Source organism: Sinocyclocheilus anshuiensis, unplaced genomic scaffold, assembly GCF_001515605.1.
Source record: "Sinocyclocheilus anshuiensis isolate Anshui unplaced genomic scaffold, SAMN03320099.WGS_v1.1 scaffold407, whole genome shotgun sequence".
Taxonomy (NCBI): Eukaryota; Metazoa; Chordata; class Actinopteri; order Cypriniformes; family Cyprinidae; genus Sinocyclocheilus; species Sinocyclocheilus anshuiensis.
In genome coordinates, this window is record NW_015552593.1 from 273,803 (window position 1) to 284,801 (window position 10,999).

At 34.4% G+C, this 10,999-nt stretch overlaps 3 protein-coding genes across 4 annotated transcripts in view; 2 read left to right on the forward strand and 1 right to left on the reverse strand.

Moving 5' to 3' along the window:
- Positions 1-837, reverse strand: part of polr1b (RNA polymerase I subunit B) — a 14,114-nt gene extending 13,277 nt beyond the window's left edge. The window contains exons 1-2 of the mRNA XM_016456532.1: positions 619-837; positions 329-496 (exon numbers count right to left, since the gene is read on the reverse strand). Of these exons, the coding sequence (XP_016312018.1) occupies positions 329-496; positions 619-792 (342 nt within the window). The 5' untranslated portion in view covers positions 793-837. The remainder of the gene's footprint in view (positions 1-328; positions 497-618) is intronic.
- Positions 838-1,281: 444 nt separating this feature from the next.
- Positions 1,282-4,514, forward strand: cisd1 (CDGSH iron sulfur domain 1). Its single transcript, XM_016456533.1, has 3 exons — positions 1,282-1,429; positions 2,055-2,260; positions 3,596-4,514. The coding sequence occupies exons 1-3, from the start codon at positions 1,402-1,404 to the stop codon at positions 3,683-3,685; spliced, it is 324 nt and encodes a 107-aa protein (XP_016312019.1). The 5' UTR covers positions 1,282-1,401; the 3' UTR covers positions 3,686-4,514.
- Positions 4,515-4,893: 379 nt separating this feature from the next.
- Positions 4,894-10,999, forward strand: part of ipmka (inositol polyphosphate multikinase a) — a 13,403-nt gene continuing 7,297 nt past the window's right edge. The window contains exons 1-3 of one of the 2 annotated variants that reach the window (XM_016456493.1): positions 4,894-5,190; positions 6,942-7,027; positions 7,594-7,690. In XM_016456493.1, the coding sequence (XP_016311979.1) occupies positions 5,031-5,190; positions 6,942-7,027; positions 7,594-7,690 (343 nt within the window). In that variant the 5' untranslated portion in view covers positions 4,894-5,030. The remainder of the gene's footprint in view (positions 5,191-6,941; positions 7,028-7,593; positions 7,691-10,999) is intronic. The other variant, XM_016456494.1, reaches the window with a different exon arrangement.

A 10,999-nucleotide genomic window follows, 5' to 3' on the forward strand; every position in this document is an offset into this window, starting at 1 on the left:
TGCAGATCTTTTTTTAACCAGCAACATTACAGACTAACTAAAGTTGAAAAAGTGAAAAAGCATAATAGGACCCCTTTAATGGTTTGAATAATAGATTTGTTACTGTGTTATATAACTGGAGTAAAAAGCTTGTAAAATCAATAGAATTATATGATTAATGCAAGTAAAATATTAAATACATTCTTATAGAATTTCATATAAACACGTGTGTATATTTGCATACATCACATGCAATTATGAATGTGAAATACACAAATATGGATTTAGTACATACTTGTGCATACACACACAAATACTTCACTTACTTATATTTAATGGTCAGACTTACCACTAGCTTTCCTCTGTAAGTACAGCGCCTGCCTCTGCATTCAGCAGGGAAGACCCGCAGGTCACTGCTGATTCCTCCTTTAGAAACTGCAGGCGTGTGAATGATGGCCTCCACAAACGACAGACTGATCCTGTCTCCCTTATACATGAACTCCATAGGAGGTATGGCCTGAAAGCAGAGATATTTTACTTGTTTATTAGGCAGCATTAGCATATAAATGCATTTGTCAAGCGTCTGTAGAGAATTTACATGTGTATAAACACGTGTGTTTGTGTATGTCTGCACGTCACCTCCACAACCCGACATAATCCATCAGTAACTGCCTGATCAAATGACTCAATGTGCGCCTTCACCAGCTCCTGCACGGACACGCGTTGCTTTTCTTTCGGGACACCGAACCCTGTCTCTGTCAAATGTTTTAAACTGGGTTCGGACTTTAAATTGCACCACTTGTTAAGATCCATGCTGCTGGACACACACGTGTATGTTTGTCAACGTGATCTCGGAAGTAGCGCAAGACTTCCTGTACACTACTTCAAAATAAAAGTATTGTTTTTATAAATGGTTTTAAAAAGTCACACAAAAAATGGACAACTGCTTACTGTCATGCCTTTCAACCCAAAATTTTAATCATAAATAAGTTTTATAAATATTTGGGGCTCTGTATTTAAAACAATCCACATTCACTGTATGAAAATAGTGGCAAAATAAAATAATATGAATTCATTTGAACTTTTAGATCGTTTAAATAAATCAATAGGAAATAAATAATTTATATAAAACTTTGTTACACATTGAAAAAAAATTACAGATACTTTTCTTTAGGTTTTAACGCTCGTATTGACCTGTAGAAAAAAAAAATAATAATCACACTCAGTTCAACCTTCACCGACCACATGCGCACCCGCAAAGTCAAAGTAAAAGTCCATCAGTTGCTTAATAACTCGCGTTCTGCGTAAATACAGCGCACAGTTAATCAGATTGAACTCTCCATTTGGCCTTGAGGACGATTGAAGCTCTTTAAATTATGAGCAAAAAATAATCATAATAATACAAAACAATAATAATTAACCATGAGCGCGTCCAACTCCTTCCATAAAGGTAAAGACCTCCATTAAAGATGTTATATAAAGGTGTTTTGTAAGGCAAATGTACTGTTTTGCTCACGCTGTATGTGTCTATGGTCGGAATTTTAGCAGTAGTTTATTAGAAACTACTGAAATAAACTGAAATATGGAAGATATGGTTCACAAACACACATCAACAGGTTGTTATATAAGCGAGCGTCTCTGAATGTCTTCATTTGTTCTCTTTTGCTCGCTGCATCGTTGACAATCTAATAGACTATCTCTGTTCGTATCAGGTTTCAAGAAATTAAATATAGTTTCAGTAACTGACATGGATGTAGTTACTATGATTATTTAATGCAGTTTCAACGTTTAATGGTTCAAACAGTAGATCTGTCACTGTGTAGTCATAGAGAAACGTAAACTATTTATTTAGTATCTTTAGTTTTATTTAACCTAATTAATATAAGTAATAATATTAATATTTTATGATATTCTTTTAAGTATTTTTTTCTTATTTATACACGCCTATCTAAAAATGGGTTATTTATAACTAACATGGTTTTAGTTCGTATGGTACTCAGTGTTTTAGATTTGTCACTGTGATGTTACTGGAGTAAAAGGCTCTGTGTGGTAAGATGTCTTCTGTGCTCCTCCAGCTGAGATCATCACTGCAGTGTCTGTGACATTTGGAGCTGCAGCAGTGGGAATCCTCATCTACAAATCATTTTTTAGCAAAAGCAGATGCGAGAAGCCAAAGGTCAACCTTGATCTGCAGAAAGACAACCCCAAAGTGGTACATGCGTTTGACATTGAGGACCTGGACGACAAAGCTGTGTACTGTAGGTGCTGGAGATCCAAAAAGGTGAGAAAGTGCTTAATGAAAAACATCTGAGAAACTGCCATTAGAAATTAGACAGAAACGTTTAACTTTGATCCATCAACACTCAAAATACAGAAACTGCTGCATCAAAAATGTGAATGTTCTCCTGGACATCTTGCTGAAGCCAGAATCTGAAACTAACCCTCATGAAACCAGGAGAGATGTTTATTATGTACATATAATACATGGACAGTTGAGTGTGATTAATACAAGGAGGTGTTTATCTTTAACTTGTCTGTTAGCATTCCCATTTAACTCCTGCAGTGCTTGCTAGTCACGTATTGCAGGGGCGGATCCAACTGCCATTGACCTGGCCCTGCAACAGGTGACGTTTTGACTGTTGGCTGCATCCAAAATCACATACTTCCCTACTATATAGTAGGCAAAAAACTGTATGTGAACTATAGTATGTCCAAAATTACAGTGTTCCAAAAAAAAAAAAAAAGGCAGATGTCGCTGGATGACCTACTATGATGAATGTAGTATGTCTAGATTACATTTATACTACACTCATTCATTCTTTTTGATGGTCACTAAGTAATTGCTTATTCAAAAGAAGAACCTGCTCAGAAAATATGTTATTTTGGAATGAGTTGTTGTCTTTGCTCGTGGATTTTCAGTTCCTGAAATATTTAGCCAATCATTTAGTTTTAAATTCCATGTGACTATTATTGTTCTGAGGCCATGGGAACATCACTAGTGGCTATTTTGAACTGTGATCTTAAAAGCAGCAGAAGGGAAAAATATCCATTTCATCCAAAGCGAAACAAGTTTAGGATCAGTAAAATTTTGTAATATTTTTGACGTTTCTTATGCTCACCAAGGATGCATTTATTTGATGGAGAATACAGTAAAAACAGTTATATTGTGAAATATTATTTCAGTTCAAAATAGCTGTTTTATTGTAAAATATTTTAAAATGTAATTTATATCTGTGATGCAAAACTGAATTTTCAGCAGCCATTACTCCGCTCTTCAGTGTCACATGATCCTTCAGAAATCATTCTAATATGCTGATTTGCTGCTCAACAGACATTTCTTCTTCTTATCAATGTTGAAAACACCAGTGCTAATTAATCATTTTTGTGGAAACTGTGATTTTGTTTCAGGATTCGTTGATTAATAACAATCTCAAAAGAACAGCATTTATTTGAAAGAAATCTTTTGTAACATTGCATAATTCTTAACTGTCACTTTTGATCAGTTCAATCTGAGTCCCTGCTGAATAAACTTGCCAAAACTTGGTTTTTAGCATCAGTGACATGAAACTCGCTGTGACGCGTTTTTAATGTAATTGTTTTCTCTGGTTTCTTACAGTTTCCATACTGTGATGGCGCACATGCTAAACACAATCAGGAAACGGGAGACAACGTTGGTCCTCTGATCATTAAACGCAAGGAGGCATGAGCATTTCCACTGTTCATGACCGTCCATTCTCAGTGATAGAGATTAGTGTGTCTTCGCTTTACATGTGTGGTCAGGGCTGATGGGATTAAATGTGTGATTATGTTATCCTGTGTATGTGTGCTTGATCGTGTTCTGTATGCTTGACCGGTTTCAGTGATCTGCTCTCAGACCAGTACTATATATATCTGGGTGGTTGTTAAGCAATACATATCAATTTTCTCTTTTTATCTTCTTAGACTTTATGGGATATGTTCTGGTTTAACCAAACTCTTCTAAATATGTTTCTGTGCTTAAACACTGGTCGTAATATTGTAGAGACACTAGAGACAAAAACTTGAATTTTGAACAGAATCTTGTTCGTTTTAGGAGATAAATATGAATGTGAAAGGAGTAACCAAATGGCCATCTTCACATGTTTTCTTTCTACGTGTTGCCTGTTAAATTTCACATATGACCTTAACTGATCACTGACATTAAATGTACTTAAAATGGCATTCACCTATATTTTGAATCCTAGTCACAGAATCTGACAGGTACTGTTTTATGTCGTTTAAAATCTAATTTGGAGTATTTTGCCTCTTGTCATTCAGAAAGATGTACTTGTGCAAATGCTAGATCTATTTCTGTAACAGAGCCAAATGTTGCATGAAGAAAATCATGTTTTGATGAGCTTGTCTTTTCTGTGAAATTATTGTATTTTCTCCCTCAGAAAAGTACACTGTACAAGTTTGATGTTAAATAAACAGTTTCAAACAGGTTGTGTGAGACGATGATTCACCCAAGCACAACATTAAGTGTAAAACTTTAATGAAACGCTCAGCTGTTTACAGTTTGTGTCGCTTGAGTAAAAGTTAATTCTTGCTAATCAGTGACTTTACGTCATTTAAAAACTGATTTTCAAGTGTGCGTTGCTTTGTTAAAGTGGAGTGCGTCGAAATGATAAAAAAAACTTGTTACAAAGCGCAGACGGAACGCTAGACCGCAACCTGCGAGAACGCCAACTTGGATTGGTGGAACGCGTGCTCACGTCACTACTCATTCAGTAACCAGATCAGAGACGCGTCGCGCATGAACGCAACGTTTGCGAACGCCAACTTTGATTGGTAAACTGCGTGATTACGTCACGAACCATTCCGCAACCCAAACTACGCGTCGCGCTCCAGTGTAGATTAAAACTACGGACACATATGCGAGTGAATGAACAAAAACATTCTGGTCAGAAGAAAGAGACATTTTGAGTTTTAATGAACACGTTTATGTTCTTTTAGAATAACTGACAGATATGGAAAATGATTAACAGAAGTTTTGCCAGCTTCCGTTAAACTTGGATAAGTTGACGTTGAACATGTCTGCAGACGGTCAAATCATGGACTCATCATCTCGAACGCTGGAAAAACTGGAAAATGAAAATAATAAGAATGGGTCAGTAAAGCAGGTGCTCTTGGATGGATGTGTGCCCTTCTCTCATCAGGTGGCTGGACATAAATGCGGGATCAATAACACTGGTCAGTTCTTCTGATGTTCTTCATGTGATCTTCACTTTTTTTTTTTTTTTTTAGAAAACCTTATGTTTACAGTTACAGTATTTCTATTAAATGGGATTTAAGGAATAATGAAGGATTGTAGAGTATTTAGTTCTTGTTTGACTGAAGTGTGTATTGTGTGCATCATACTGTTTGGATTGGATTAGGATGAACACCCATCAAAAAGTTTATACAGGACATATTTCTTCCATAATCTGTTACCAATCCTAAAGGGATCAAAAAGTCCTATTCGAATCAAATGGCATCCTACTTGATAAACTGACATTTCCACAGGACTCTTTTGTAGAATTGTATTGGAATACTGTTGGGATAAAAAGGGAATCTCAGTGTGATCTAGGAAATTTAAAATCCTAAAAGATTTTCTTTAAATTACTGTCCTAATCCTATATATGACCAGTGTTGGGGAAAGTTACTTTTTAAAGTAAAGCATTACAATATTGCGTTTTTGCTTATTAGTATGGTTGAACTGGATCATCGAAGGTCAAAAGCAAAGACATTGGTTAATAGAATGGTATTAAATACATAAAGGATATTTGTGTTGTTTAACATTTAATTATGGCAGGTTTGCGTCATATTCTGTGTTGCATTATTTTTATTCGTTTTGAGGAATACTGAATCGTTTTTTTTTGTGTGAGTGATTTGAATTAATGCATATTCATATTTATTTTGGAACTACAGTAACATCTTCTGATTTCTCAACATGGGGACAGGAGAGCTGTCAATTAATACATTGAAAAAAAAAAGTAACTTGCGTTACTTATTTGAAAAAGTAACTCAGATATTCTCTTGTAAATTAAAAAGTAATGCGTTACTTTACTAGTTACTTGAAAAAAGTAATATGATTACGTAACTCGCGTTACTTGTAATGCGTTACCCCCAACACTGTAAATGACACTTTATCCTATATGATATAAATTCCAGTAGGACTCTTTACACATTTCTTTAGGACATCTTACTGAGAGCAGATTCAGTTGTCAACTGTGGAGGTCTTCGCACAGGTTTTTCTAACAGGTTTGCAAGGTTGAGTTGGGCAATATATCATGTAAGAGAACTAATTATAGTTTATTAAAGGGTCAGAGGATTTGTCACTTGTTTAACATGGGATACCGTCAATTAATTTGCTTCTGCCAACAGTCAGATGACATCATTTCCTCTGTTGTAGTAACTCTCATGTGTCATTTGTGGCTCTGTCATGGGGATTTTCTGAATGAATGAGATGTGAGCTGTTATCTGATGGACTGTCAGATTGTCAGCAGTCAGCGCTTTGTCTTTTCTTGTGTTAAAGGAATAGTTCACCCACAAATTCTGTATTAACTACCCTCATGTCGTTCCAAACTCATTGATTTTAAAAGGAGAAGTTTTGATGGATATTTCCAAGACAATGACAGTTCATAGTGACTATCAAGCTTTGAAATGGACAAAACGATTCAGTACGATTTTTCTTTTTTGAAAGAAATAAATGTTTTTATGCAGCAAGGAGGCATTAAATTGATCCAAAGTCCATCCTGTAAAACTCTTTAGGTATTTATTAAATCCTAGTTAATTATAATGTAATTCTTATAATGACACTCACGCTCATTTATGTGGTATATTTTCTCCTCTCAAATGTTTTCCTGGCTTTCATAAAAGCTTTCACACTCAAAATACTCACAGTTGTCATGATGATGAAGTGTTAGCAGGTTTTCAGTGTTTGCGTCTCTGTAATTGCACAGGTGTTCTGCAGCATCCTGATGGGACGATCCTGAAACAGCTACAAGCTCCTCCGAGAGGCCCACGAGAGATGAACTTCTACACACAGGTAACTAAGATGAATCCACACCACTGTAAGCAGTATAAAATATATACAGCGATAGTCTTCACATGCAAATAATGTCAGAGGGACAAACATCTAAACCAAAATAAAACCCTGAAAAAAAGAAAGAAAAAACAAAACATGCAAGCCAGACAGTGCAAAATAACTTAACTGTAAATTTCCATTAAAATTAATGAATTACACTTTCCTTTGCTCTTTACACTACCACTATATCTTTAGCTACTTTTATTCAGTAAGGATGCATTAAATTGATCAAAAGTGGCAGTGAAGACATTTATAATGTTATAAAACAAAAGATTTTTATTTTAAACAAATGCTGTTCTTCTGAACTTTCCATTCATAAAAGGACCCTGAAAAAATGATTCCAGTTTCCTCAAAAAAAAAAATGAAGGAAAACAACTGATTTCAACTAATATGAACTCCTTGTTTTCAGTAAAACTTCACTCTTTGAGAGTGTCAAAATGAAAGAGTATACCCAGCTAACAAAAATATGTTCTAAGAATGTTATGAAAACATTATTTCTGAATGTTTTCTTTTTCACATGTTTGCAGGTATTTGCTAAGGACTGCACAGATAAAAGGCTACTGGATTTGCAACAACATCTTCCCAAGTTCTATGGCACATGGATGCCACGAGAGTCACCACATGGTGAGATAAAACAACAACCCAGTAAACAAAAATATGTTCTAAGAATGCTTTGCTAATGAATTTTTTAAACATTCAAAATGTGCATTAAAAAAAAAAAGTATTTTTTCCCCCTGATTATTCAAACGGTATTAGGGAAGATTCTGTTTATTCATTTTGCAAACATTATGGGAACATTATTATTAAATGTTCTCTGAACGTTCAAAACATCCAGTTCTTTAAATGTTTTAAAAATGTTTTTTCCTGGTATGTGAACATTAAGGGAACATTCAGCTTCATCATTTTGCAAACATTGTTGGAACGTACTTTGGAATTTTCTTTGAGCGTTCAAAAAATCTTTTTTTTCATATGTTTTCAGTTTTTCCTGGCAATGTGAATGCTAAGGGAATTTTTCAAACATTATGGGAATATTATTTTTTTTATATTTTCTGAACATTCTGAAACTAGTAGTAACATTTAAAAAATGTCAGAGGAACGTCCAACTAAAAAGTTTTAGAAAAAAAAAACCTTCCATGAACTCTGTATAAATAATATTTTTGTGCTAATGTTTTAAGAACCTTATTAAAGACCAGATAACTTTGAACTGAAGCTTTCTATTAGCGTTATTGGAAGACTGTTTGTTCTCTGAGAGAACCTTGAGAGAACATTAACTGAATGTTCCCTCTTAGCTGAGAAAACCCAGTATTGATCATATATGGATAGTGAACATAAAAAAAAAAACTATTTTACTTCCATAATCTAATGTATTTAAGAATAAAACAGGATATTCAGCATGGGTGGAGTGTGCTGTTACATTCTGATAAGATTACAAAGGCAAACATTTGAAAATATTTGAAATAATATGCACAGATGCACAATAAGTCCAAGATGATTGATGAAGAAAGTCAATAAGGTCAGATGCGATTTAATGACGTATTGTGTCAGTGCTGTTTGAACTCAGCAATCACGTTCATTAAAATTGTTCCTTTAGCAGTCCAGTTTGAAGGTCGTCCGCTCTAGTTAGTGTTATCTGTGTTTGGTGAATTTAGAGGGTTACAGTTAATAATTGATAGATGGTTTGGTATGTGGTGTGGGATGTCATCCAGCAGTGGTATGTTCCTTGGAAGCTCATAAAGATGCTTATGTAATCATATATTCTGCCTCATTATCAGAATCAGAATCAGAAGAGCTTTATTACCAAGTATGTTTACACACACAAGGAATTTGACTTGATGATAGGAGCTTCCAGTGTAGAAGAAAGTACAAACATAGTGCAGACATACATGATAGTGCAGACATACATAGGAATAACACAGTAGGGATGTAATATAAAACTAATATAACAAAAAAAAAACAAAAAAATACCCCATTAAATAATGTACTATATACAGAAATAGAAGTATAGGAAAAATGTAATTGTTTAGATAAATGTACAGATATGTTATTAGTGTGCAGATATGTTATTTACAAAGTGTGCAGTTTAATATAAATATGTCAGATAACTATGTTAGTTGTGATGGACGATGTATAATTATGAAAGATTAATTGTTCAGGCTGAATATAGCCTGCGGGAAAAAACGGTTCTTGTGCCTGGCTGTTCTGGTGGTCAGTGCTCTGTAGTGCCGACCAGAAGGCAACAGTTCGAAGATTGAGTGGGCTGGGTGTGAGGGGTCCAAGGTGATTTTTTTAGCCCTTTTCCTCACTCTGGAGATGTAAAGATCTTGGAGGCTGGGCAGAGGGGCACCAATAATCCTCTCAGCAGTCCTGACGGTCCGTTGTAGTCTCTTGATGTCTGATTTTGTAGCTGAACCAAACCAGACAGTTATGGATGAACACAGGACAGACTCCACAGACCTTTAAACAGGCAGGTGAAACACCATATTATGGGAGTTGCCATGTGTCCAAAGTACATGCGCTTTGTGGGTGATGTGTTTGTTTAGTCTGTATATAGTCTATGTACTTTAAAGGAGTGTTCAGTTTATCAGTATTGGACTTTACACTGCCGTTTTCTGTCGGCTGTCTTGTGTTTGTGTGTGACCATCCCGGTAATGACACACCATAAATCACTGTGTCAGCCGACACTGTCAGAAATAACTGACTGGTGATTGAGGCTTATCTGTTGACATACTGTCATTTGGCCTCTGAAACATCTCTAGCTTCAGTGTTCAGTGAGATTGAAGCATTCAGACAGTCAGATGAAATCATCACTGCTTTTTAATGATGCTTTAATGTTGGACTGAAGAGTAAAATTTATTTTCTGAAGATACAGTCAGGCCTGTAGTTTACATTTTCACTGGCCCAACCTCAAAGGAATAATCAGAAATGTTTATATTAAGTTACTTTTTACATTTTTACATATATATTTTTACTTTAAAAAATATTATATCATTCAAAAGTTAGGGTCAATACAATTTTTTTAAAGATTATTTTAAACTAAATTAATACTTAATAATAGAAAAGTGACAGTAAAGACCTTAACAGTGTAATAAACAAACAAAAAATCTATTGCAAATAAATGTTGTTCTTAAGTAAGTAAATAAATAAATAAATAAATAAATAGATAAATAAATAAATAAATAAAAATCACAATTTACATAAACCTTAGCAGTACAACTTTTTTTTTTCAAAATTCAGATCTATCATCACAGGAATTAATTAAATTGTAAACTATATATTTAAAAAAAACATTTATTTTAAATTGTAAAAATATTTCACAATATTACTGCTTTTATTGTATTTTTTTTAATCAAATCAATGCATCCTTGATGGGCATAAAATACTTCCGTTTCACACACTTTTTGCTGACAGATAAAAGATATGTAAAACATTACAGTATGTAGTTTTCAGCACATTCACGTGATGGCATCAAGACTACCACTCTCATTTTTGCAATTTAGATAACGTTTTTTCCATATAAATAACATTGATGACAAATCAGCAGAATTCGCAACAATCAGAATCAGAAGAGCTTTATTACCAAGTATGTTTACACACACATGGAATTTGACTTGACGACAGGAGCTTCCAGTGCAGAAGAAAGTACAGACATAGTGCAAGAAAAACAGAAATTAAATAATGTACTATATACAGAAATAGAAGTATAGGAACAAAATGTAATTGTTTAAATAAATGTACAGATATGTTATAAGTAGTGCTGGGCGGTATGACCAAAAATTTATATCACGGTATTTTTCAAAATTATACCGGTTTCACGGTACAAGACGGTATTTTTTTTACATGCATGACCGGGTGTTAACCATATTTTCTATTGATTGAGAGAGGAAATACTGCAGTATATTGACTTAGAATGCCCTATTTTACTGTCATAATGAG